A 26,351-nucleotide genomic window follows, 5' to 3' on the forward strand; every position below is an offset into this window, starting at 1 on the left:
ATTAACACCCTGTGATACCTAACATTTCCCCAAGTGTTTTCCACACGTCACCTCTTTAGTTTCGCCTTTACCTTGCGTGCATTTGTATGTTGGTTCTGCTTCTCTGCAGTGACAGTCAGCAGCTGCAGCTTCTGTACCTGGAGTGCGTTCTGTCCGTGCTCAGCAGTTCCTCCTCCTCCATGCGGCTGCACAGAGGCTTCACGGACCTCATCTGGTGAGTGTTCATCCTGATGCCGACCCCTGCTCCACCCCAACCTGGGGGGCTCGCTCGCTCTAGCTGGCTCTGCGGGTCCCTTCCCAGGGCATCCATGCCTCACTGGCCATTTCATCTATGTGTAAATATATTAGAGGGAAAGTAAGGAGATAGCTTTGCTTATATGCACCAGACGGAGCTACAGAGAGAAAGGGGAGAGAAAGCGATAATTATTGTAACAAACTATGCCTCCCAAGGCCCTTTTGCATTTTGTTTTCCATCATAGGATCATGAGAGCCTACGTTCTAAATCATATAAAGGCACCAGAGAGTTGCACAGGCAAGGCGATTCACCTTCGCCAAAACTGGACCTTCTTCTCAGCCTCACCCTGGTACTTTCTCCATCTCAACCTGAATACTAGTCTCTTAATCATAGTCAGAGATTCACACAAGTGACAGGACCCTCAGGCAGCCAGCTAGCTGCTCTGGGTTCCTGCGCTTATTGACAGGGAGAAAGTCGAATGCTATGTATATGATATGTGTCAGAATTTTAAACCAACTTCTCAAATGAGGAGTATAAATAACTTTGTTACTTATAGTAAAATGAAACTTCATAACTAAGTTAGCATTTTGAGTCCATTTTCCTCACATAAGATAATTTCTAATGCTTCTCTTGATATTTTATGTAGTTAACCCCAGCTTGAATTATGAGGCAAAGTATTCTGTTGATATCCCCAGGAGTGATGAGGAGTCAGGGAACGCTGGGGCAGAAGGTAGCCAGAAGAAGGAGCAGTAAAGAGCCCAACTATTACTTGTCTTTTTTTTTTTTTTTTTTTGCGGTACACGGGCCTCTCACTGTTGTGGCCTCTCCCGTTGCGGAGCCTGTACGCGCAGGCTCAGTGGCCATGGCTCACGGGCCCAGCCGCTCCGCGGCACGTGGGATCTTCCCGGACCGGAGCACAAACCCGTATCCCCTGCATCGGCAGGTGGACTCTCAACCACTGCGCCACCAGGGAAGCCCTTACTTGTCATTTTTAAGGCACCTGGCATTTACCCTCAGGATAGTATTCGTATTTTATCATTCGGCTTGTAGGGAAACTTTCCTTTCTTCTCGTTCTCTTCTCAGGAAAAACCTTTGCCCTGCTCTCATCGTGATCCTGGGCAATCCAATTCATGACAAAACTATCACCTCTGCTCATAGCGGCAACACGAGTACCAGCATCGAATCGGACTCTGCGTCTCCAGGGGTTTCTGACCACGGCCGGGGGTCAGGCTGCTCCTCCACCGCACCAGCCCTCAGTGGGCCCGTGGCTCGGACCATCTATTACATCGCAGCTGAGCTGGTCCGGCTGGTGGGGTCAGTGGACTCCATGAAGCCCGTGCTGCAGTCGCTCTATCACCGCGTGCTGCTTTATCCCCCACCCCAGCACCGGGTGGAAGCCATCAAAATAATGAAAGAGGTAGGGAGGCAGTGAAGGATGCCACCAGGTCTGCCAAGAGGGGCTGAGCACCGTGTCTTGCACAAAGGAAGTACTTAGAAAATGTTTGTCAGTCGCCTGCTGGAACTTAATTGCTTCTGTACAGTATCCAGTAACAAATAGTATCTTTAGCACTGGGGGCTGTGTGTGCATGTGTTGGGAGTTGGACTAAGGGGGTGTTGATAAGTGCTCACTGAAGCAAAGCCATTTGATAATTTTAACTACATGCATCTGACTGGACCCCAGGCTGAGCTTTCATTTTGCTCCCTCAGATACTGTCTGTGCAGATGTATATATTTTTTGGTTTTTTTGAATTTTATTTATTTTTTTATACAGCAGGTACTTATTAGTTATCCATTTTGTACACATCAGTGTATACGTGACAATCGCAATCGCCCAATTCATCACACCACCACCCGCACCCGCCGCCGCTTCCCCCCTTGGTGTCCATACGTTTGTTCTCTACATCCGTGTCTCAGTCTCTGCCCTGCAAACGGGTTCACCTGTACCATTTTTCTAGGTTCCACATATATGCATTAATGTACAATATTTGTTTTTCTCTTTCTGACTTACTTCACTCTATGACAGTCGCTAGCTCCATCCACGTCTCTACAAATGACCCAATTTCGTTCCTTTTTATGACTGAGCAATATTCCATTGTATCTGTGGACCACATCTTCTTTATCCATTCGTTTGTTGATGGGCATTGAGGTTGCTTCCATGACCTGGCTATTGTAAATAGTGCTGCATGAACATTGGGGTGCATATTTTTTGAATTACAGTTTTCTCTGGGTATATGCCCAGTAGAGGGATTGCAGGGACATACGGTAACTCTATTTTTAGTTTTTTAAGGAACCTCCATACTGTTCTCCATAGTGGTTGTATCAATTTACATTCCCACCAACAGTGCAAGAGGATTCCCTTTTCTCCACACCCTCTCCAGCATTTGTTGTTTGTAGATTTTCTGATGATGCCCATTCTGACTGGTGTGAGGTAATACCTCATTGTAGTTTTGATTTGCATTTCTCTAATAATTAGTGATGTTGAGCAGTTTTTCATGTGCTTCTTGGCCATCTGTGTGTCTTCTTTGGAGAAATGTCTATTTAGGTCTTCTGCCCATTTTTGGATTGGGGTGTATGTTTTTTTAATATTGAGCTGCATGAGCTGTTTATATATTTTGGAGATTAATCCTTTGTCCGTTGATTCGTTTGCAAATATTCTCTCCCATTCTGAGGGTTGTCTTTTCGTCTTGTTTATGGTTTCCTTTGCTGGGCAAAAGCTTTTAAGTTTCATTAGGTCCCATTTGTTTATTTTTCTTTTATTTCCATTACTTTAAGAGGTGGCTCAAAAAAGATCTTGCTGTGATTTATGTCAAAGAGTGTTCTTCCTATGTTTCCCTCTAAGAGTTTTATAGTGTCTGGTCTTACATTTAGGTCTCGAATCCATTTTGAGTTTATTTTTGTGTATGGTGTTAGGGAATGTTCTAATTTCAGTCTTGTACATGTAGCTGTCCAGTTTTCCCAGCACCACTTATTGAAGAGACTGTCTTTTCTCCATTGTATATCCTTGCCTCCTTTGTCATAGATTAGTTGACCATAGGTGTGTGGGTTTATCTCTGAGCTTTCTATCCTGTTCCATTCATCTATATTTCTGTTGTTGTGCCAGTACCATATTGCCTTGATTACTGTAGCTTTGTAGTATAGTCTGTAGTCAGGAAGGCTGATTCCTCGAGCTCTGCTTTTTTCCCGCAAGACTGCTTTGGCTATTTCGGGTCTTTTGTGTCTCCATACAAATTTTAAGATTTTTTTGTTCTGGTTCTGTAAAAAAAATGCCATTGGTAATTTGATAGGGATTGCACTGAATCTGTAGATTGCTTTGGGTAGTATAGTCATTTTCACAATATTCATTCTTCCAATCCAAGAACATGGTATATCTCTCCATCTGTTTGTATCATCTTTAATTTCTTCCATTAGTGTCTTATAGTTTTCTGCATATAGGTCTTTTGTCTCCCTAGGTAGGTTTATTCCTAGGTATTTTATTCTTTTTGTTGCAGTGGTAAATGGGAGTGTTTCCTTAATTTCTCTTTTAGATTTTTCATCATTAGTGTATAGGAATGCAAGAGATTTCTCTGCATTAATTTTGTATCCTACAACTTTACCAAATTCATTGATTAGCTCTGGTAGTTTTCTAGTGGCGTCTTAGGATTCTCTATGTATACTATCATGTCATCTGCAAACAGTGACAGTTTTACTTCTGCTTTTCCAATTTGTGTTCCTTTTATTTCTTTTTCTTCTCTGATTGCCATGGCTAGGACTTCCAAAACTATGTTGAATAATAGTGGTGAGAGTGGACATCCGTGTTTTGTTCCTGATCTTACAGGAAATACTTTCATTTTTTTACCATTGAGAATGATGTTTGCTGTGCGTTTCTCGTATATGGCCTTCATTATGTTGAGGTAGGTTCCCTCTATGCCCACTTTCTGGAGAGTTTTTATCATAAATGAGTGTTGAATTTTGTCAAAAGCTTTTTCTGCATGTATTGAGATGATCATATGGTTTTTCTTCTTCAGTTTGTTAATATGATGTATCACATTGATTGATTTGCATATATTGAAGAATCCTTGCATCCCTGGGATAAATCCCGCTGATCAAGGTGTATGATCCTCTTAATGTGTTGTTGGATTCTGTTTGCTAGTATTATGTTGAGGATTTTTGCCTCTATATTCATCAGTGATATTTGTCTGTAATTTTGTAGTATCTTTGTCTGGTTTTAGGATCAGGGTGATGGTGGCCTCATAGAATGAGTTTGGGGTGTTCCTTCCTCCGAAATTCTTTGGAAGAGTTTGAGAAGGATGGGTGTTAGCTGTTCTCTAAATGTTTGATAGAATTCACCTGTGAAGCCATCTGGTCCTGGGCTTTTGTTTGCTGGAAGATTTTTAATCACAGTTTCAATTTCATACGTGTGATTGGTCTGTTCATATTTTCTATTTCTTCCTGGTTCAGTCTTGGAAGGTTATACCTTTCTAAGAATTTGTCAGTTACTTCCAGGTTTTCCATTTTATTGGCATAGAGTTGCTTGTAGTAGTCTCTTAGGATGCTTTGTATTTCTGCGGTGTCTGTTGTAACTTCTCCTTTTTCATTTCTCATTTTATTGATTTGAGTCCTCTCCCTCTTTTTCTTGATGAGTCTGGCTAATGGTTTATCAATTTTGTTTATCTTCTCAAAGAACCAGCTTTTAGTTTTATTGATCTTTGCAATTGTTTTCTTTGTTTCTATTTCATTTATTTCTGCTCTGATCTTTATGATTTCTTTGATTCTCCTAACTTTGGGTTTGTTAGTTGTTCTTTCTCTATTTCCTTTAGGTGTACATTAGATTGTTTATTTGAGATTTTTCTTTTTTCTTGAGATAGGCTTATATAGCTATAAACTTCCCTTTTAGAACTGCTTTATGCCGCATCCCATAGGTTTTGGATCTTCGTGTTTTCATTATCGATTGTCTCTAGATATTTTTTGATTTCCTCTTTGATTTCTTCAGTGATCTCTTGGTTATTTAGTAATGTATTGTTTAGCCTCCGTGTGTTTGTGTTTTTTACGTTTTTTTCCCTGTGGAAAAAAGCATAGTGTTGTGGTCAGAAAAGATGCCTGATATGATTTTAATTTTCTTAAATTTACTGAGGCTTGATTTTTGACCCAAGATGTGATCCATCCTGGAGAATGTTCGTGCACACTTGAGAAGAAAGTTTAATCTGCTGTTTTTGGATGGAATGTCTTATAAATATCAATTAAATCTATCTGGTCTGTTGTGTCATTTAAAGCTTCTGTTTCCTTATTAATTTTCTGTCTGGAAGATCTGTCCATTAGTGTAAGTGAGGTGTTATAGTCCCCCACTATTATTGTGTTACTGTTGATTTCCTCTTTTATAGCTGTTAGCAGTTGCCTTTTGTATTGAGGTGCTCCTATGTTGGGTGCATATATATTTATAATTGTTATATCTTCTTCTTGGATTGATACCTTGATCATTATGTAGTGTATTTCCTTGTCTTTTGTAACATTCTTTATTTTGTTTTTGTTTTTGTTTTTGTTTCTTGCGGTACACGGGCCTCTCACTGCTGTGGCCTCTCCCATTGCGGAGCACAGGCTCCAGACGTGCAGGCTCAGTGGCCATGGCTCACGGGCCCAGCCGCTCCGCGGCATGTGGGATCCTCCCAGACCGGGGCACGAACCCGCGTCCCCTGCATCGGCAGGTGGACTCTCAACCACTGCGCCACCAGGGAAGCCCTAACATTCTTTAAAGTCTCTTTTATCTGATATGAGTATTGCTACTCAAGCTTTCTTTTGATTTCCATTTGCATGGAATCTTTTTCCATCCCCTCACTTTCAGTCTGTATGTGTCCCTAGGTCTGAAGTGGGTCTCTTGTAGACAGCATATATATAGGTTTTGTTTTTGTATACATTCAGCAGGCCTGAGTCTTTTGGTTGGAGCATTTAATCCATTCACGTTTACAGTAATTATCCATATGTATGTTCCTATTACCATTTTCTTAATTGTTTTGGGTTTGTTTTTGTAGATCCTTTTCTTCTCTTGTGTTTCCCACTTAGAGAAGTTCCTTTAGCAGTTGTTGTAGAGCTGGTTTGGTGGTGCTGAATTCTCTGAGCTTTTGCTTGTCTGTAAAGCTTTGGATTTCTCCATTGAATCTGAATAAGATCCTTGCCGGGTAGAGTAATCTTGGTTGTAGGTTCTTCCCGTTCATCACTTTAAGTATATCATGCCACCCCCTTCTGGCTTGCAGAGTTTCTGCTGAGAAATCACCTGTTAACCTTATGGGAATTCTCTTGTATGTTATTTGTCGTTTTTCCCTTGCTGCTTTCAATAATTTTTCTTTGTCTTTAATTTTTGCCGATTTGATTACTATGTGTCTCGGCGTGTTTTTTCTTGGGTTTATCCTGTATGGGACTCACTGCGCTTCCTGGACTTGGGTGGCTATTTCCTTTCCCATGTTAGGGAAGTTTTCGACTATAATCTCTTCAAATATTTTCTCTGGTCCTTTCTCTCTCTCTTCTCCTTCTGGGACCCCGGTAATGGGAATGTTGTTGTGTTTAATGTTGCCCCAGAGGTCTCTTAGGCTGTCTTCATTTCTTTTCATTCTCTTCTCTTTAATGTGTTCCGCAGCAGTGAATTTCACCATTCTGTCTTCCAGGTCACTTATCCGTTCTGCCTCAGTTATTCTGCTATTGATTCCTTCTAGTGTATTTTTCATTTCAGTTATTGTATTGTTCATCTCTGTTTGTTTGTTCTGCAATTGATTATTCTGCTATTGATTCCTTCTAGTGTATTTTTCATTTCAGTTATTTTATTGTTCATCTGTATTTTTTTGTTCTTTAATTCTTTTAGGTCTTTGTTAAGCATGTTTACATCTTCTCAATCTTTGCCTCCATTCTTTTTCCAAGGTCCTGGATCATCTTCACTATCATTATTCTGAATTCTTTTTCTGGAAGGTTGCCTATCTCCACTTCATTTAGTTGTTTTTCTGGGGTTTTATCTTTTTCCTTCATCTGATGCATAGCCCTGTGCCTTTTCATCTTGTCTGTCTTTCTATGAATGTGGTTTTTGTTCCACAGGCTGCAGGATTGTAGTTGCTCTTGCTTTTACTGTCTGCTTTCTGGTGGATGAGGCTATCTAAGAGGCTTGTGCAAGTTTCCTGATGGGAGGGACTGGTGATGGGTAGAGCTGACGGTTGCTCTGGTGGGCAGAACTCAGTAAAACTTTAATCCGATTGACTGCTGATGGGTGGACCTGGGTTCCGTCCCTGTTGGTTGTTTGGCCTGAGGCGACCCAGCACTGGAGCCTACCTGGGCTCTTTGGTGGGGCTAATGGCGGACTCTGGGAGGGCTCACACCAAGGAGTACTTCCCAGAACTTCTCCTGCCAGTGTCCTTGTCCTCACGGTGGGACAGAACCACCCCCCGCCTCTGCAGGAGACCCTCCAACACTAGCAGGTAGGTCTGGTGCAGTCTCCTGTGGGGTCACTACTCCTTCCCCTGGGTCCTGATGCGCACACTACTTTGTGTGTGCCCTCCAAGAGTGGAGTCTCTGTTTCCCCCAGTCCTGTCGAAGTCCTGCAGTCAAATCCTGCTAGCCTCCAAAGTCTGATTCTGTAGGAATTCCTCCACCCATTGCCAGACCCCCAGCCTTCGGTAGTCTTACCTGGGGCTCAGAATCTTCACTCCAGTGGGTGGAGTTCTGTGGTATAATTGTTCTCCAGTTTGTGAGTCACTCACCCAGCAGTTAATGGGATTTGATTTTATTGTGATTGCATGTGTGCCTCCTACTGTCTCACTGTGGTTTCTCCTTTGTCTTTGGATGTGGGGTATCATTTTTGGTGTGTTCCAGTGTCTTCCTGTCAATGATTGTTCACCAGTTAGTTGTGATTCCAGTGTTGTTACAACAAGGAGTGAGAGCATGTCCTTCTGCTCTGCCATCTTACTAATCAGTGTATAGATTCTTATAAATTTTTTAAGTGCTGACAAAAATGTAGACTTTGATTATAGGGCATCAGTATACCATTGCTGGTGTACTTTATCTTTGTAGCTTTTTCTCCAGACTCCAGAGGCCCCCACAGATGTATATGTTTATTCACTTTTGCCAGAATTGGATTTCAAAATGATTTTATACTCAGCTTGTACATTACCCCAAAAAGAAAGTTTTCCCTTCCACAAAGAAACTAAGACTTCAAGGGGTCAAATGATTTGCCCAGGGTCAAAAGAAAGAGAAAGAGTGCAGATCTCCATCTGACCCTAAGCCTATGGTCTTCTCTACACACATTTTCACTGGACTTGATTTTCATATTACAATGCAGATGATTCTAGCGACTCCTTTCCTACCACTGGTTCAGCTACCCCTTTAATGAACCTGGGTCTGAGTCAAGGTATGAATCCTCTCTCTGCCACTTACCAGCTAGGTTATAGTAGCTGAATCATTTAACTCTGAACTTAACCATTTTATTATCTGTACATAGTGGCAGTATTCCAAAGATTGCCAGTTCAAAATGCAGTAAAGTTTGTATAAGTACTTGGTGAGTCTTTAAAGTGATAAACATCTGGTAAACTTATTGCTGCCCTGAGGAAGAGAAAAACATACAGAGGCTGAAAACAGCTGGTTCTCATCACCTCCTGCCTGAGGCAGTGCACCCTTCGACCTGGTTTCCTTGACTCCTGCCTGTCTTCTTTTCTTCCTTTTATTTTCCTGGACTTACGTTTGTAAATCACCACTGTTAATTTCCACTCTTTAATGGTGCCTATTGCCTCTCCCATCAAGCTTGAAATACTCTGCCCAGTTTCCAGATCCGGCATCATTCTCACGTCCCGTCATTTCCCAGGATGGACCCTCATTCCATCTAACTGACCCTGCTTTGTTCAATTTCTACTTTCCCGCTTCTGTTCTAGCTCCCCCTGTTCTGTGCCCATTGGCCACACTTCCACTTCACCCAGTTAAGTGGTTGATCACAATAAGCTAGGCAGACACTGCTGGCACTTCATATTAGCTTATTTACAAACTCCTTTAGGGATATAATATTATGCCCATTTTCCAGATGGGGAAACTGAGGCTACATGAGGCGAGGTTTACTTGCCCAGAGTCCTTGTGAGCAGTATGACTAAAACATAAACCCAGATGTTCTAATTACAGCGGCCTCTCTGTTAAAATCCTCTTTCTTTATGGCTCTGCTTCCTCAGGCCATTGATTTCGCTCTTCTGTAAATCCCATCCCACCATTTAGGAATTGATTATATGTCTCATCACACTGACTGCTTCCCAGTACAATGTGGAACAAGCTTCTTGTCTCCCTAAATATAGTTTTGTATACATTGTTTTTGTGTGTTCCCCTGGTACCTAACACTACAGTGCTTATAGTTTTGTATACATTGGTTTTGTATGTTCCCTTGGTACCTAATACTACAGTGCTTGAATGAGAATAAGTGTACGTTTTAACTGAATGACGGAGAAACCCGAAGACAGAATATCTGCCAACAGGGTGTTTTGAAGCAGCAGCATCCCTTCTTTCTCCCTGAGAGTTGACAGGCACTGGAGTGATTATTGCCCACGGCAGAGCCACTAGATAGCTGAATGCTAAGTAAATACTTTGCCTACAAGGTGTGTAGTTCTCAGTGTACTTTCAATAACAACTTCTTTAGTACTGCAAAGGAAATTAGTTGTGGTTTCCCCTTTTCATAGATTTGCTAGCTTCCCAAGGTCAGTTTGCAGGGCGAGGCTGGAACTGACACCAGGGGATCACATCCAGGCCGTGCTGCCCCGCGGAGCATGGCAGACTCACGTGGGCCAGGTTGTTCTCAGAAGCATTGCGTCCACTTACTGTGGCAATACCAATAGCTTGGGAAGGTTGGTAACCTAGAAACCAAAATGTGCAGGGCTTATGCACACAGAGAAAACCGCTGGGCACCCAGAATGTTTGCTTACCCTTCTGGAGTTTGAACGCCCGTGTGTTATTTCCCTGTTCTCTCTCTAATTTGTCACTCCACCATGTGTGTTCTGTGCCTATTAATCAAAGGCATACAGGACATTTTGCTTTTCAAAGTACATTTTCTTTTTGCTTCTACTTTCCCCCCAAAAAACATTCCATCATCAAAAAGAACACCTTGCTTCCTTTTCTCTCTCCCATGTTTCGGCTTTAGAAGGAAGCCCTAGTCTTTATCAGACTTGTGACACCCTAGCCCCTGACACCACGTTCCTCATTTCCACCGGAAGAAGATGAGGTTAAACATGTCTTGCTTTTCTTTAAGTATTTGTTGAGAGTCCTCCAGAAGCCTAACCACTCAGTCTCCTTTCGCTCCAGGTTCTGAAGCACCTGAAAAATAGACACAAGATCAATGTGAGAATTAAAATATGTCACCTAAGTTATTACTGGTAAAGTTGGATTAGGGAATGTAATGGGATCCCAAGAGAAAGTGAGATTTCCCACTCCTGTGGCCCTGAAATGCACTTGTCCTTCTAACAAGAGATGGGACAGCTAGAGGCCCAGAGGCGTAGCCACTTCACTTGGCTGCCAGCCTACAGGCAGGCAGAGGGAGAGAGGGGGAGAGAAAGAGAGAGACTGCCTTGACCTCTGGCATTATCGCTGCTTTTTTGATGTCAAAGGAAAAAAGTGGAAGCTTCATCTTTGTGCCTCCAAGAGAGCAGAAGTTCCCAATTTCTGGCAGAGGAAAGAAATATGGAAAGAGAAAAACATGTAACTTTTTCTACTTGATATACATTTTCTTGCAAGTATAAGTCCCTTTGAAAATAATGGACATAGCAGTAGGATGTCTGCTTCAATATACTTAATCAATTTTTCTTAGTCTCAATTTGAAGTTTTCTGTACAGACGCCTACCATATGGAAATAAAAATTAGTGTGGACTGAAAAATTATGAAAATTCTATACATGAAGACTTGTGAGATACAGCCAAAACAGTGCATAGAAGGATATTTATAGTTTCAGTGACTTACATCAAAAAACAGAAAGCCTAAAGTTAATGTTCTAATTCTCCAACTTAGGTAGTTTGGAAAAGAAGAGCAGATTAAATTCAAAAAAGTAGAAAGGAGGAAAAGTAAGCATAAAAACAGTAAGTACTGATGTGATAAAAAGCAAATGTAATATAGTGAATTAATAAAGTGAAAAACACCAGGAGTCTGAAAAGACTAAGGAAATCGAAGAACTCCTGGCAAAAGCAATTGAAAATTCTAGAATAGGTAAAAACAAATAAATAGAAATAAGAATGGGGGAAAAAAAGCATATAACCATAGATGTTGCAAATATTAAAGAAATTAAGGAAGATAGTAAGGCACCTTTAGGCCAGTAAATTTGAAAACTTAGATATAATAGATAAATCCCTAGGAAATAACACAACCTTTAAAAAATTGGTTCAAGGAGAAATTGAGGACCTAAGTAGTCCTATCATCTTTAAAGAAATTGAATCAGTAGTTAAAATCTTTCCATTAAGAAAAAAAAATTAGTGGTCCCATACAGCTTTAGAAACAAGTTATACCAACATTCAAAGAATGGGTTAGTTCTAATAATACATGAACTTTTCCAGGGAACAGAAAGGGAACTGGTTTCTCAACCCAGTTTTTGAAGCTAGCCAATTTGATAGCAAAATAAGACAGGGAGAGGATCAGGAAGTTAAATTACAGGCCAGGCTTACTAAAAAACATAGATGCAGGTGCTTGTGGTTCTGTGCTATAAAAAATTTTGAAACAATCCCTCGGGATACTCTTTATCTAAGCCAGTCCTGAACTGGGGAGCCAGGAACCCAATGTGCATTCTAAGTCAAGAACACCTAGGTCAGATTTATTAAGATTTGAATTGCAAATAGTTGTGTTTCTCCTTAGACTGTATCGTGCAATAGAGAATGTACATGCTTATTTGATCTCACGGTTCTTTTGCTTTTTTATGATATTCACTTCTCTGTTATTCTTTTTTCCTTATTCTTAAAGCTACTTGGGAGCCCGCAGCGTCTCTGTGATTTGGCAGGACCCAGCTCCACTGAACCCGAATCCAAAAAAAGATCAATTTCAAAACGAAAGTCTCATCTGGATCTTCTCAAACTGTAAGATACATTCTCATTTGGGGGTCTGTATTGATTAGTGAAGACCGCTTCTCTGAATATTCTTAACGTTGTTTCCAAATCCCTGAAATTGTCTGAATCTATATTATATGAAATGGGACTAATAATGTACCTGCAGGCCATAGGAGAAGTCTTACCTCAATTTTTTTAGAATCATATAACTTTCCATATTTTCATTGACTTCAAGAAAAAAGTGTACCAGATGAAATGTCCAAAAATTCTTCATTGGGGTTATTTTAGGGAAATCCTTTTTGATTTACAATACTGTAGCTATATGATTCCTTTACATATAGCCCCTCTAGGAAATGGAATATTATCTGATTTGTAATAGTTGTAGTCACATGCATCTCTTCAGAAATACAGTTCTTTGATAGAGGAAGGTCTGTATTATCCTATAGCCATTATAAATGTTTTCTCTTTGGAAAACTGAACATAATACAAAAGTGAGATGATTCTGTGCCTGTCCTTGTGAAGATTATAAATTCCCATCCACAGTCTTTATTTGTACTCAAATAAACCAGTCAACTGAGAGTGTGATTCAAGGTGGGCCACTTTCCAGCCTGACCATGTTTGTTTCACTTATTGTTCATTTTATTTTTCTGCCCAGATTTCATGTAAATCACAGTATCTGTTTTGAATATTAGACTGTTCACCAGTCAGACAATTCTTATAGATTTTGGAGCCTTTTTCTATGTTTCGCGTATTGATGCCGTCTTCTCCTTTGAACGCTTTCAGCATCATGGATGGCATGACTGAGGCGTGCATCAAGGGTGGCATCGAAGCCTGCTATGCTGCCGTGTCCTGCGTCTGCACCTTGCTTGGGGCCTTAGAAGAGCTCAGCCAGGGCAAGGGCTTGAGCGAAAGTCAGGTCCAGCTGCTGCTTCTGCGCCTGGAGGAGCTGAAGGACGGGGCCGAGTCGAGCCGAGACTCCATGGAGATCAATGAGGCTGACTTCCGTTGGCAGCGGCGAGTCCTGTCCTCGGAACACACGCCCTGGGAGTCGGGGAACGAGCGGAGCCCTGACATCAGCATCAGCGTCACCACGGACACGGGTCAAACCACTTTGGAGGGAGAGTTGGGTCAGACCACACCCGAGGACCACTCCGAAAACCACAAGAATGGCCTCAAGTCGCCAGCCGTCCAGGAGGGCAAGGAGACTCTGAGTAAAGTGTCAGAACCGGAAGCCGTGGACCAGCCAGATGTGGTTCAAAGGAGCCACATGGTTGCCTACCCCGATATAACTAACTTCCTGTCCGTTGACTGCAGGATGAGGTCCTACGGATCCAGATACAGTGAGAGCAATTTCAGCGTAGACGACCAAGACCTCTCTAGGACGGAATTTGACTCCTGTGATCAGTACTCGATGGCAGCAGAAAAGGACTCGGGGAGGTCTGACGTGTCGGACATCGGGTCTGACAACTGTTCTCTAGTTGATGGGGAGCAGACCCCTCGGGACTGCCTGGGCCACAGGTCCCTGCGGACTGCGGCTCTGTCTCTCAAACTACTGAAGAACCAGGAAGCCGATCAGCACAGCGCCCGGCTGTTCGTGCAGTCCCTGGAGAGCCTCCTGCCGCGCCTCCTGGCCCTGCCCAGCGTGGAAGAGGTGGACTCGGCCCTCCAGAACTTTGCCTCTACCTTCTGCTCAGGTTTGTGAATCATTTTTTGCTACTTAGTCAACAAGACTATTCAGAACATTTTGCTTAAGGGGCAGTTACCAGCATGCGTGAAGTTTGAAGTGCTCAGAGCATCTTAATGAATCTTTGGGTTTCTTATATTTAGAGAGAGCAAAGGAATGTTAACTTACTGGTGGTGGTTTGCTTGAAGTGCACAGCCGTCGATGGCTGGAATACACTGTGAGGTTGATAAATTTGTATGGTGTGGAGTGAAGGGTAAGAGGTAACTGCATTCTAGAAAGCTAATACTGACTGAAACAAAATGACAATCTGTCACTCTCAAAACACTGAATTCTTCCTATGCTTCTACGCCTTGGTGTCTAAGAATCATCGAGCACTGCACTTTTGGTTTATTGACGTGTAAATTATTTCAAATGAGGTCTTGGAGCAGATGCAGGCTGTCCTCCCAACATATTCTGAATTCCCCTGAACTTCAAACGGTGTGTGTGTGATACTCCAGTAGACTATGGCAACATCACATTCTCCAGTCTCAGATCCTTCCTGTCTGTCAAATGTCAACATTGTGACCCAGACCGTAATTTAAACAGGAGTGCTGTGGGCATCTTGGCCAAAGTATACCAGAGAGTTATACTGGTTTTATTGAAGGGCAGAAGATGGTCACCTAGGATTTTGGTGGAGGAAGGAGATAAAGAATACAGGGTAGCAGCGTTTCACACAGGGAATAATTAATTTAAAGGTTGTTTTCTTGAAAGGTACTCATAAAGGGAGAACCCAGCCTTTTCCTTTCTATGTAGGGAAAACCCCAGTTCTTTCCTATTGTGTGTCTTCCCTTTTTTATGGGTCACACAGAACACTGTACTTCTGATGCTTCTGGTCATCAAATGTGTGGAAGTTTTCCCCCAAAACAAGCAGCAAGCCTCTGACACCAGCTGGGTGTCCTACAGTTTAACTCAGTTCTGACGCTACCTACTTGCTACCCCCGCTACAGACACCAGCTGCAAGCCCAGGTAACACGAGTTACCTGTGCTTCTGATGGACTGGCTGTAAACCAGAGGTTCCCATGACCCCCTCCTTAGGCTTGCTTAATTTGCTAGAATAGCTCACAGAACTCAGGGAAACACTCACTTTTGTTTACCAGTTTACAAAAGGATCACCCCAGGTGATCAACTGTGCCTTCCCCTGAAATTCAGGGGTCTCTTGACCACAGGATATTGAGGTGCATGGACCTCTCTGGGCCTGTGCTCAGGACTAGAAAGGACTGACCCTGAGGACCAACATGGAACCGTCAAAAGCCAAGATCACCGCTTGCTCTTCCACCACTGAGCCTTGAACATGTGTTTGTCGTGATGCTTCCTACATTTGTCTACCCCATTTTTGATCTTCTAACAAACAACATCACACACAAATACAAAAAAAATTCTAGCCCAGTTCCTGGAACTTGGTAGAAGGGACTGCTGTGTTGTTAAAAGGGAGCTTAGGTATCTTTAAGAAGTGATCAGATTGTCCTTTGTCAAAAGGACAAGAAAAACACTTTGATCCAGGGATATTTAAGGAAGAACATGTTTTAATATGAGAATGATCCGATACTGTAGCAGCAGGCACCAGCAGAGACACGGCGCTTCTGATCCTGGGCTGCTCAGTAACTCTGACCTACCTCGTGGTTAGGAGAGATGCATGCAATTTCTCAGCTTTCCTGACTGCACTGTGATTCTTTTTAAGGCATGAAAATACCAATTTTTAAGGCTACCCGACATTTTTTCTCAATATTTTTCTTTTTGGAATTAGATATAAAAATAGAGTTTGGTTATTTGATTTGTGTGAAGGAATACACACACACACCAAAAAATCATGTTTCATTGAAAAGCTAGAAAAATATATAAATACTCTTCTTAAAAATTAGGGCTTCCCTGGGGGCGCAGTGGTTGAGAGTCCGCCTGCTGATGCAGGGGACACGGGTTCGTGCCCCGGTCCGGGAGGATCCCACATGCTGTGGAGCGGCTGGGCCCGTGAGCCATGGCCGCTGAGCCTGCGCATCCGGAGCCTGTGCTCCGCAACGGGAGAGGCCACAACAGTAAGAGGCACGCGTACCATAAAAAAAAAAAAAAAAAAAAAAAAAAATTATATTTCTCCCTAATATCTTTTATGCCACCATCATTAGATTTTACATTCTTTTATTGAACATTCCCAGGGTATGTGTTTTGTGTATGTCTTTTTTGTTTCTCTCTTTCCCTCCCTCTCTCTTTCTTTCTCTCTCTCTCTCACACACACACACACACACACGTGCACACCCAAATGCTTCTTCAGTCAACATTTATAGAGAAACTTCACTGTGCTATGTCCTAAGGGTGCAAGATATGCATGATTTATCCTCAATACATATTTATTGACTGTAGATTGATGAACTTGCTTTTTGGTTCCTAAAGCTATGAATAGTTCATGTGCTGAGAGAATCAAGGGTAAAGCCTGAGTTGGAAGGAGTTTGGTAGGGCCTCTGCTCCTGTGCCTCTTCCCAGCTGGAAGCATTCTTGCGGGGAGGAGCTTGGCAGCCTGCTCTGACCAGCTTGATGTCCCTGGTGCCAAGGCAGAGAGCCTGGCACCCATCAGTGATCCCCCAAAACAGCTGTGTATCAGATCACAGCACTGCCCCTGGTTGCAGTAATGATGGCCTTGAGTCATCAAGAAATGGTAAAATTATATTTAGGCCCTTCTATTTAAAGTTAAAATTATCCATACAAAATAACTCGGCTGCAGAAGTTTCAGCGTTTAAGCATGTAAGATTCAGCTCTCAGATAAATTCATGTTTACAAACAACATCTCCTAGTAATTCCGGATTAAATGAGTTGTGACAGTGGTAAAGAATGCCTTCCAAAGGGCCTGCCTCATTTCCTATGAGAATTAGGAAACATAATCCTAGCAAAGCCTTTTTACAAAATTTGAAGCAAAGCCTCACATTTGTGTTTTTGTGTCTTTCAAATCAATACTTATTTGTAGCACGTGCACAACAGCACTTTCGTGTATGTTTTATGTGACCAGAATGCGGCCCCATGAATGTTGCAAACTGCTTGACTTTAAGAGGTCTATAAAATGTCCCGTCAAACCCAACATGCTGTGACACTAGTTTTTACGTGTAGAAATCAATACATTGAAAAGAGACTTCAGAATCTTTCGGTTGTTTCCAAATGCAGTTTATGGTGATTGTCTCTAACCAAATTGTTAGGCATTTGTCTTTTTGATTCTGGTGACCTCCGCAGCGCTTTTACCAGTTAGGAGTTGGTCTCTGTATCTGAACTACAGACCCGTCACTCTGTGGTCCTGCTGCCAATAAGCGGATTCTCTTCAGTTACCACTATGGTTTAGCGGTTTAGTGGCTCACACTGAATGTCGCTGTGGGTCAGCCGAAGCGACTGGATGCTGGGTCCACGTCTGGCCTTAGGCAGAGCTCTCCCTCCCTTGCACATGTCACCTCCAAGATGAAAGATGAGTGAAAGAGAAACATCTGTACCTGTGAGACAAGGGGACGGCAGATTTCCTTTGTTCACCCAAGAGAAAGTTATGAAAGCCAAAATAGGAGAAGGAGAGAAGGGAGTCTCCCGGAGTCATAACCCAGATATTTTACTCATTATTAACTTCTGTGTCAAATGCTTCAAACCTTATTTTCCCCAAAACTTCCATCGAGCATTTGTCCCTGCTTTGTTAGCAGGGTCTGCCCTCCTGGCTAAGGTCAACCCCACTTGGTATCTCTCAGGGGCTCCTGTCCTCCAACAGCTAACTTACAGTTGAAATGAGCCTCCTGAATTCCACATGATTCAGGGGAGCTTTTTCTTCGAAAGCAATTCAAGTTTCTTCTGGTGGGGAAGTTTGAAAACCTTCCGACAAACATGGGTTTTATGAAGATGGTATTGGATGTGAGCTGCGATGGCTGCTGCAATGCGTCTGGTCCCGCGTAGAACAAAGTGGCATCTGTGTAAGGTGCTCCTTGGGGACCAGAAAGCAAGAGCCAACCTCCCCCAGCCATTGACAGAGGGGCACGGGCACGTGGCTTTGGGATTGCTGTTCCTTAGACTGGTGGTGTTTGGTGAGGATCTTGAGACTGACTGTGACTAAGTGTGAGGCTAATTGCAAGCAACCTGATATTTATGAAGTACCAAGTTTCGGAAAAGGTAGTAGAGCTAGTATGAATCTCAATTGTGCAAGAAATATCTATTTATTTAAATTAAAACAAATCTGCCTCCAGACCTCCAGCCTGCCTAACTGGCCAGACATTTGATCTCTGCTAGCCCTCGGGTCCCCATGCCAGGGGACCGAGGGATAGGTCGGTCCTATCCAGATAGATCTGGATAGGTCCCCATGCCAGGGGACCTATCCAGATCCCACATAAGCTCCCACTAGAAGTGGGAGCTTATGTGGGATCTGGATAGGGAGGCCCCTCACCTCTCACGTCACCAATGTGCCCCCGTTGTCCCACTTCACAGCCTTTCTGGGAGGTCCCGTGATTTCTCTACCTCCCTGCCAGGGTGGGGCCTGGAATGTTCTGGCAAGGCTGGGGGGCGCCCCTGCACATCCTGTGTCCTCCTCCGGGGTCCTGCCGACCCTCCAGGTGCTGCCAGGTAGCAGCGAGCCACAGACCTCCACCCCCTGCCCAGCCAGGGCATCTCCCTTCTCTTCCTCATTGCTTCCTCCTCCCATCACCTTCCAGAAAGGGACCATAGTCTCCGGAAGAAGCTCTGACTTTGTGAGTACGGAACCAGAAGGCAGGTATGTTGCCAGCTCCAGGTTGTGGCCCCATGATTTAAACACCCCAAAAGGTGATAATGCACATTTATGTCCGTATCTTTGTGGAGAACAGAAGGCAAAATACAGGTAGAAAACCTCGCCTCTACCAGTTAGGATTAGGTTTGCATAGAGTAGGAAACTCAACTGATTACTTGAGAAAGAAAGATTCCTTAACTTCCCCCTACATTGAGTCTCAGGTAGGCCATCCAGGGCTCTGTGATGGTCTGGGACTCGGGCCCATCTTGTCTTTGGAAAATATTTTGGCTACATCTATCAAACTTAATATATGTGTTTATTCTGCTTTTAGGAACATATCCCACAGATATTCTTACAGAAGTGTTATTTCATCATTTCATCCTTTTTCATAATTGAAAAAATATCAGTGTCTACCAGTAAAGCATTAATTAAATAAATCACAATACAATCATGCAGTGGTATATGCACAGTTATTAAAAAAGAATGAGGCAGATCTATAAGTGCCAGTATCAAGAGGTGTCTAAGGTATATTTTTTAGAAAACACCTAGTTGCAGTATAATGTATGTCATATGATCTCATTTGTGATTGTATTTCCACATAATACACAGAAGGAAGTGAGTCTTTTTGGGAGGGGCCTCATTGGGGCTTGGGAGAAGCAGGGCTGTTGTTCATATTGTTTATACTCTTCAGTACTGTTAAATGTTTTACATCAAGTATTTAATGTTTACTTTAAAAAGAAACATCACATTATCTTAGACATGGAAGGTACTTTTCAAGGTCATTTTATGCTAATCTTGTATCCAGTCTTGCACTGGTAACCAGTCAAGCAGGTGATCCATCCTCCTGTTGCTAACAGTCAAGGACATCTTAGTTATAGAGAGAGAATGAACTTTAGTTACAGATAAGTAGAGAAAAAACCAGATAGCCAGAAGATGTTAAAGGTCATAGTTACTATAATTTGTCACCCCAAATTCAATAACACTTCAATGAGACCAATCAGAAGGATGAATGAAAATAGAGGATCTGTTAGGAACATGATAGATTGGGATCTTTTCCCAACATTAGAAGCGAGTACAGTGTGGCAGAGTGCAAAAAGCCTGGAGTTTGGGCCCAAAAGACCTTTGCCAATTTCTAGCTGTGTAACTTTGGGCAAATTAACTTAACATTTTCAAGTTACTTTCCTCACTGGTAAAATAAAGTGGGGCATCTGATATATATCAAATTTATATATATATATATATAGATAGATATAGATTGATATATATTATATATCAGATGAAATAATGTGTGAGAAGAGATTGTTCTGGAAGATAGAAAGCGTTTAATAAATTGCACCGATCATGTTATTTGCATTATTAATATCACCAGTGAACTATATCTGGTAAATCAAGAAAATTATCTTCCTTAAATTAATAGATTATACCTTCTTTTGTTTTATTGTCAAATTTGCCAGTTCTTTGTAAGAAATTAATCTGCATACAGATATACGCCAGTACCAACAGATTGCCCCTAACACGTCTAACAAATTATTTCAGAACTCGGCATAGCCACCCGCGGTGACTTCCAGGGCCTTGTCACACCTCTGCTAATGATTTGGGTCTTCATGTCAGCAGACACATTAGCTTTCTTCACTTTAAGCATCTGAGCATGTGCTCAGGTTCCAAAACATATTCCAAGGTAAATAGTTGGTTTCAAAATTTTAAAAGAAATTATTACTGATGTCTAAGATCAAAGCCACTTGCAGATTCTTTCCCCCCCCCACCGGTTGATAGACTCAAACATTCCTTTCACCTGCGACCCAGGGTAGTTAAATACCCAGCAACACTGCATGCTGCTTTCTGTGTACTGTGGAAGGAGACTGCGCTTGTGCTTTATCTACTCCAGAGAACTGGAACCAACCCACCAGGACCTTAAGAGGGTGGAGTATTCCTATGGACCATCAGGGCCAAGTACTCTCAGTAAAAGAATCTTGTAAGGCAGCTGCAGAGTTCTCACCAAACTCTATACAGAAGGCAAAGGGAATGCCTAATCTTTGCCTGCCTTGGTGGTTTCGTTGGGGTAATAGACATACTTACTCCTACCAAAAAATGCTTATTTACACTGTTCTCAAATAGAGCAGAGGTCTTAAAGTTTTCTCAGCTTTGAAAGCTTCTTCTGATTCATATCTTCTTACCAGCATATTCATTAAGAAGTCCGCAGATATATAAGTAACCATTCCAGTTAGACATTTGTATTTCCCACTTAATTGACCGAGAATTTTTGAGAATTTTTGCACTTCATGTAAGAGGCACATTTTTGATTAGAGGATAATTTTAGACATGCTCTGAGGAGTATACAGGTGCATGTCATGTGCATGTACATATTCAGGATGGGCTGTTTCACCCACATCCCTAAATCCAGCCTCAGAGTGTTTGTAGGAACAAGTGTAGCACTGGGGCAGACATAGTACCAGATGAGGAGAAGCAGGCTTGGGTAGTTTTGTCACCTCAAGCTGTCTGTGTAAGTTTGACCTAGGCATCAACTCTCTCTGGCTGAATGAGGCCATCTTTAGAGCATGAGGTATCACTGATTTTTGTTTTTTTGTTTTTTTTTTTTTTTGTGGTATGCGGGCCTCTCACTGTTGTGGCCTCTCCCGTTGCGGAGCACAGGCTCCGGACACGCAGGCCCAGCGGCCATGGCTCACGGGCCCAGCCGCTCCGTGGCATGTGGGATCTTCCCGGACCGGGGCACGAACCCGTGTCCCCTGCATCGGCAGGCGGACTCTCAACCACTGCGCCACCAGGGAAGCCCTGATTTTTGTTTTTACAGTTAATTTATGAAAAACACAGGAGACTTTCAAAGTGAAAACCATACTATGAAATATAAAAGAATGTTTCAAAACAATAGCTGGGGGGAAACCAATAACTTTTTTTATATATATTTTGAAACTGTTTCCTCATTGATTAACAGCTTTTATTGAGATATAATTCACATACCATGCAATGCACCCATTTAAAGTGCCCAATTCAAAGGGTTTTATTATTATTATTATTACACTATTTTAGTTGCTGCAGTGAACACTGGCATACAAGTATCTGTTCAAATTCCGGTTTTCAGTTCTTCTGGGTACACTCCTAAGAGTGCAAAATCACTGGGTCATATGGTAATTCCATGTTCCGCTTTTTGAGGAACATTATTACTTTTAGAAAAGTTTGTACTTATGAGTTACTGCCCTAAGCATCTTAAATGTGTATTGCATCTAGTTGCCATAGCAAACGTCTTCATTCATTCTTATTCATTCATTCAGCAAGTAATTTTAAAGGATCTACTATGTATCAGGCACTGTTCTAGGCACTGAGGTTCTCTAGTGAACAAATAAAGTTCCACTCTCTTGTAGGTCTTACATAATAGTAGTAATGGCAGACAATAAACAAATATATATATATGTATATATATATAAATGCCATTAAGGCAATGAAGAAAAGTGCATGGTGAGGGGGAATATTGCAGAGGATGGTTGTAGGTATGGGATGCTATTTTAGATGGAATTAAAGGGGAATGTCTGTGAAAAGCTGACACCTGGGCAGAGCCCTAAAAGAATCGAGGCAGGGCTTCCCTGGTGGTTCAGTGGTTGAGAGTCTGCCTGCTGATGCAGGGGACACGGGTTTGTGCCCTGGTCTGGGAAGATCCCACATGCCGCGGAGCGGCTGGGCTCGTGAGCCATGGCCACTGAGCCTGCGCGTCCGGAGCCTGTGCTCCGCAACGGGAGAGGCCACAACAGTGAGAGACCCATGTACCGCAAAAAAAAAAAAAGAATCCGCCTGCCAATGCAGGGGACCTGGGTTCGAGCCCTGGTCTGGGAAGATCCCACGTGCCGCGGAGCAGCGCCACAACTACTGAGCCTGTGCTCTAGAGCCCACAAGCCACAACTACTGAAGCCCGCGCACCACAACGAAGAGTAGCCCCCTCTCGCCACAACTAGAGAAAGCCCGCACACAGCAACAAAGACCCAACACAGCCAAAAATAAAATAATAAATTAATTAATTTCAAAAAAAAGAATCGAGGCAGCTAGTCATCCAGAGATCTTGGGAGACCATTCTGGGGAGAGGCAAAAATGCAAAGGCCCTGAGGCACGTCCAGGCTTGGTGAGGTCAAGGAACAACAGACAGGTTGGGGTGGCTGAGGGGGAGGGGCGGGGTCGGGTTTTTTTATATTGTGATGGGAAGTCATTTGGAGAGTTTGAGCAGGAGACAGAGGCAATCAATTATTCTGCCTATTTCTAGGTAAAGAAGGCTTTAAGTGATTTTACCAAAGCACCCGGTGAGTAACAAAAAAGATTTTCCCAAGTAGGTTCACTCCGGAGTGCATGCTCTTCCCCACCAGTCTAGGGTGCGTCTCTGCCCGAACGCTATTCCTTGCTGGCTGTCGTTGCTTTACAGAAATGTCTTAAGAGGTGCTCCTTCCCTGGGATTTGTTCGTGCCTCTCCGTAAGCGGTAAGCCAGATGTTAAGCGGGTCTTGCCAGGCGTGGTGTTTGAGGTCTGTGGATTCTCTCCCGCAGGCATGATGCACTCCCCGGGATTCGACGGGAACGGCAGCCTGGGCTTGCAGATGCTGATGAACGCGGACAGCCTGTACTCGGCCGCGCACTGCGCCCTTCTGCTCAACCTGAAGCTCTCCCACGGCGACTACTACCGGAAGCGGCCCGCCCTGGCGCCAGGCACCATGGTGAGTGTGCGTCTCCGCCCCGCCACGCCGAGGGCCAGCGGCGGCTTCTGGGCTGGCACCGGAGCATCACTGGGTGATGGGATGGCCAGTGTGTTCTATCTCACGCTGATCTGGAATGGGTGATGCCCGCGGGGCTGTGGAGGGTGGGCGGACGCGATGCCCAGGAACCGTTGTGCAATTTGCAAGCTCAGTGAGCCGCAGAGCTACCCACCTAGCTCCAGGAGCAAAGAACCCCGTGTGCCTGGAAAGGACTGCCTACCAGTGGCCCAGTAACTTCATCCAGTGGCATTAAACACACGTGTGTAAGACATATTCAAAAACGTAATCAGGGCTTCCCTGGTGGCACAGTGGTTGAGAGTCCACCCGCCGATGCAGGGTACACGGGTTCGTGCCCTGGTCCGGGAGGATCCCACATGCTGTGGAGCGGCTGGGCCCGTGAGCCATGGCCACTGAGCCTGCGGTTCCGGAGCCTGTGCTCCGCAGCAGGAGAGGCCACAGCGGTGAGAGGCCCGCGTACCGCAAACAAAACAAAACAAAACAAAACGTAATCAGCGTCTTAAGTGACAGCAGGAGATGTGCAGAGAATGGTCCCCTTTGCATAAAATGCAGGCATGCTGCTACAAAAACCCTTCACTGAGTTCCAGAATATACCAAAACCCAGTCGGACCCAGAGCTAAGCTCACTAATGTCGACAACAGAACACCTCCTGTGAGGTGATGACAGTGATGAGGACTCTTCCGTGGTTGGCTCCCTGGCGTGAGCAGACCCCTCCATGGGGGACCCTGTACCAGTTCGAGAGCCTAAATCCATGGAGTGACATTAAGGGATCAGCAATCATTTGTTTGATAAATGATCGACAAATTGTGTGTTTCCGAGGGTGAGTGGTGGCTTCATGAGTGTAAGTCAAGTATCTCTCAAGACACACGTCCTTCAGGGAGGACATGCTACCTCTGCTGCCGATGGGACAGTAAGAAGGAGGTGCTCTGTGAAACATTTCTGTGCATTTTCTAATCCTCCCACATGTCAAAGAGCAAAAATATAAAATGTAGTATCCCTACTCCTTGTACAGGTTTCTTAAAAAGATAACATAAATGAAAGGACCTTCATGAAGTTTGGGGCTTTTCCATTGCAGTTTCCGCTTCCCTCGGCACCCTCTGTCCCCCAGGCAACAAGGTTGTGTTTTTCCCATAAGCGGTGACTCAGTGACTCGGGACGGGAAGAGGTGGCAGAGGAACATGAGAGCCTGTTTGTTTGCAAGGGATCATATCTGGTCACCTTCTCGTGTGGTCTTCTCTGCAGAAAGAGTTCATGAAGCAGGTCCAGACCAGCGGGGTGCTGATGGTCTTCTCCCAGGCCTGGATCGAGGAACTTTACCACCAGGTTCTCGACAGAAACATGCTCGGAGAAGCCGGCTACTGGGGCAGCCCCGAGGACAACAGCCTTCCCCTCATCACCATGCTGACTGGTCAGTGGCTCCTTGCACGGCTCCGTGGCACTCGGTGGGGTGGGGAGGGCCCACGCTTCAAAGCCCCTTTCAGGGAAGCAGTAGTGTTTCAAGCAGACTCTGAAACAGCACCCACAAAGCCTCCCTGGCTGCTGATGGCAGTTCCAGGGAAGTGTCATGAGTTCACCTAATAAGAACTTTCTTTCCTTTTTCCACGTGGGACTCTGCGGGCTCACTGTGCCCCATTGGATTAGGAATTATTTAGCACCTATGTCTGCTGGGATAAAACTGTAGACCTCTTCTGGGGATATGAAGTACTGTCTGGGCGCAAAGCCCAGAATTATTCCTGGAAACTCTCACATGCTCATAGATACCCTGTATCATTCAGTGCTTCTGAGAATTTGCCAGTAATGTAAAATGATTGATTTTAAACTTGGCTTCATCCCCATTTCTTGTCCGTATCAGAGATCCTCCCTTCCCTTCCCAGCTGTACCGGAGTGAAAAAGAATGCGGGGGAATTGCCCGGCTTTAGGACTCTGCACTTCCACTGCAGGGGGCCCAGGTTCAATCCCTGGTCGGGGAAATAAGATCCCACCAGCCACGCAGCATGGCCAAAAAGAAAAGAAAGAATGTAAAATAGCTTGCCCAGCATCTTTTCTTTAGTGCTTTGAGTTTTTTAAATCCTTTTTAACTATTGGAAATATCATATGAGAACATAAAGAGAAGTATGGGGTGTGGTCATAAGGCAACATTTTGGCCAAAGCAAACACTCATGGCTCGGCGTGGCATAACTACAATGTCAGGTCAAGATTGGGGAGTGCTCAAAAGTTTGGACCTGTCATCAGGAGCCTTAGTAAATTTGATCCCAGTTCCCAGACTGGTTTCCATCTGAGTGATCTTTTCATGGCTCCCACGGATGCAATAAGTAGAGCATGGCCCTACGTGGACAGCTTCCCTGCCCTCTCTGTGGTGTGTATGTCCTCACACAGCTCAACACGGCTTTGCGCCGGACAGGGCACACTGGCAGGAACCTGGGGCAGTCCAGCTGGGAGGCAGAATCTGTTGTCCCAGAGGATATGTTATATTGTCTGTGGTTGCCGCTCTTACAAAGGTGGCAGAGTGAACTACTGACAGGTGGAGATCAACACTGAGGAATTTGGGGGAAGGCACTATTTAGAAATCAGGCAGGGAGTCAGACATACAGTGAGGTCTCTCCACAGCAGGCAGTGTCTTGGTCATTGTCTGGCATTTGGAGTGTTGGTTCCAGAACTAGGATGGAATTGGGGGAAGCAAGACTGGGTCCCAAGCCTTGCGGACCATCATCACCAGACAGGTGACCAATTAGTATTTTATTAATCATGATAATATTTACATCCATTTGAAAAATAGGAATTCATATTTATGAAGACATTTATGAGACATTTATTCAGTCTGCCTGTAAGCAATGCTTGGTTTCCATCTCTCTGCACAAACTGGCTTCAGGTTGAGATTAAAGGTATGTCCAGAGCTTCTAAGTGCCTTGAAATTTAGA

General features: G+C 43.7%; 1 protein-coding gene across 1 annotated transcript in view; it reads left to right on the top strand.

The window, feature by feature from the left end:
- Positions 1–26,351, top strand: part of ARFGEF3 (ARFGEF family member 3) — a 184,255-nt gene that overhangs the window by 97,821 nt on the left and 60,083 nt on the right. The window contains exons 9-14 of the mRNA XM_079938734.1: positions 110–214; positions 1,319–1,652; positions 12,155–12,267; positions 13,021–13,931; positions 23,210–23,376; positions 24,676–24,841. Coding sequence (XP_079794860.1) covers positions 110–214; positions 1,319–1,652; positions 12,155–12,267; positions 13,021–13,931; positions 23,210–23,376; positions 24,676–24,841 — 1,796 coding nt within the window. The remainder of the gene's footprint in view (positions 1–109; positions 215–1,318; positions 1,653–12,154; positions 12,268–13,020; positions 13,932–23,209; positions 23,377–24,675; positions 24,842–26,351) is intronic.

The sequence above is a fragment of the Stenella coeruleoalba genome (assembly GCF_951394435.1).
Source record: "Stenella coeruleoalba genome assembly, chromosome: 12".
In the NCBI taxonomy this organism is placed as follows: domain Eukaryota; kingdom Metazoa; phylum Chordata; class Mammalia; order Artiodactyla; family Delphinidae; genus Stenella; species Stenella coeruleoalba.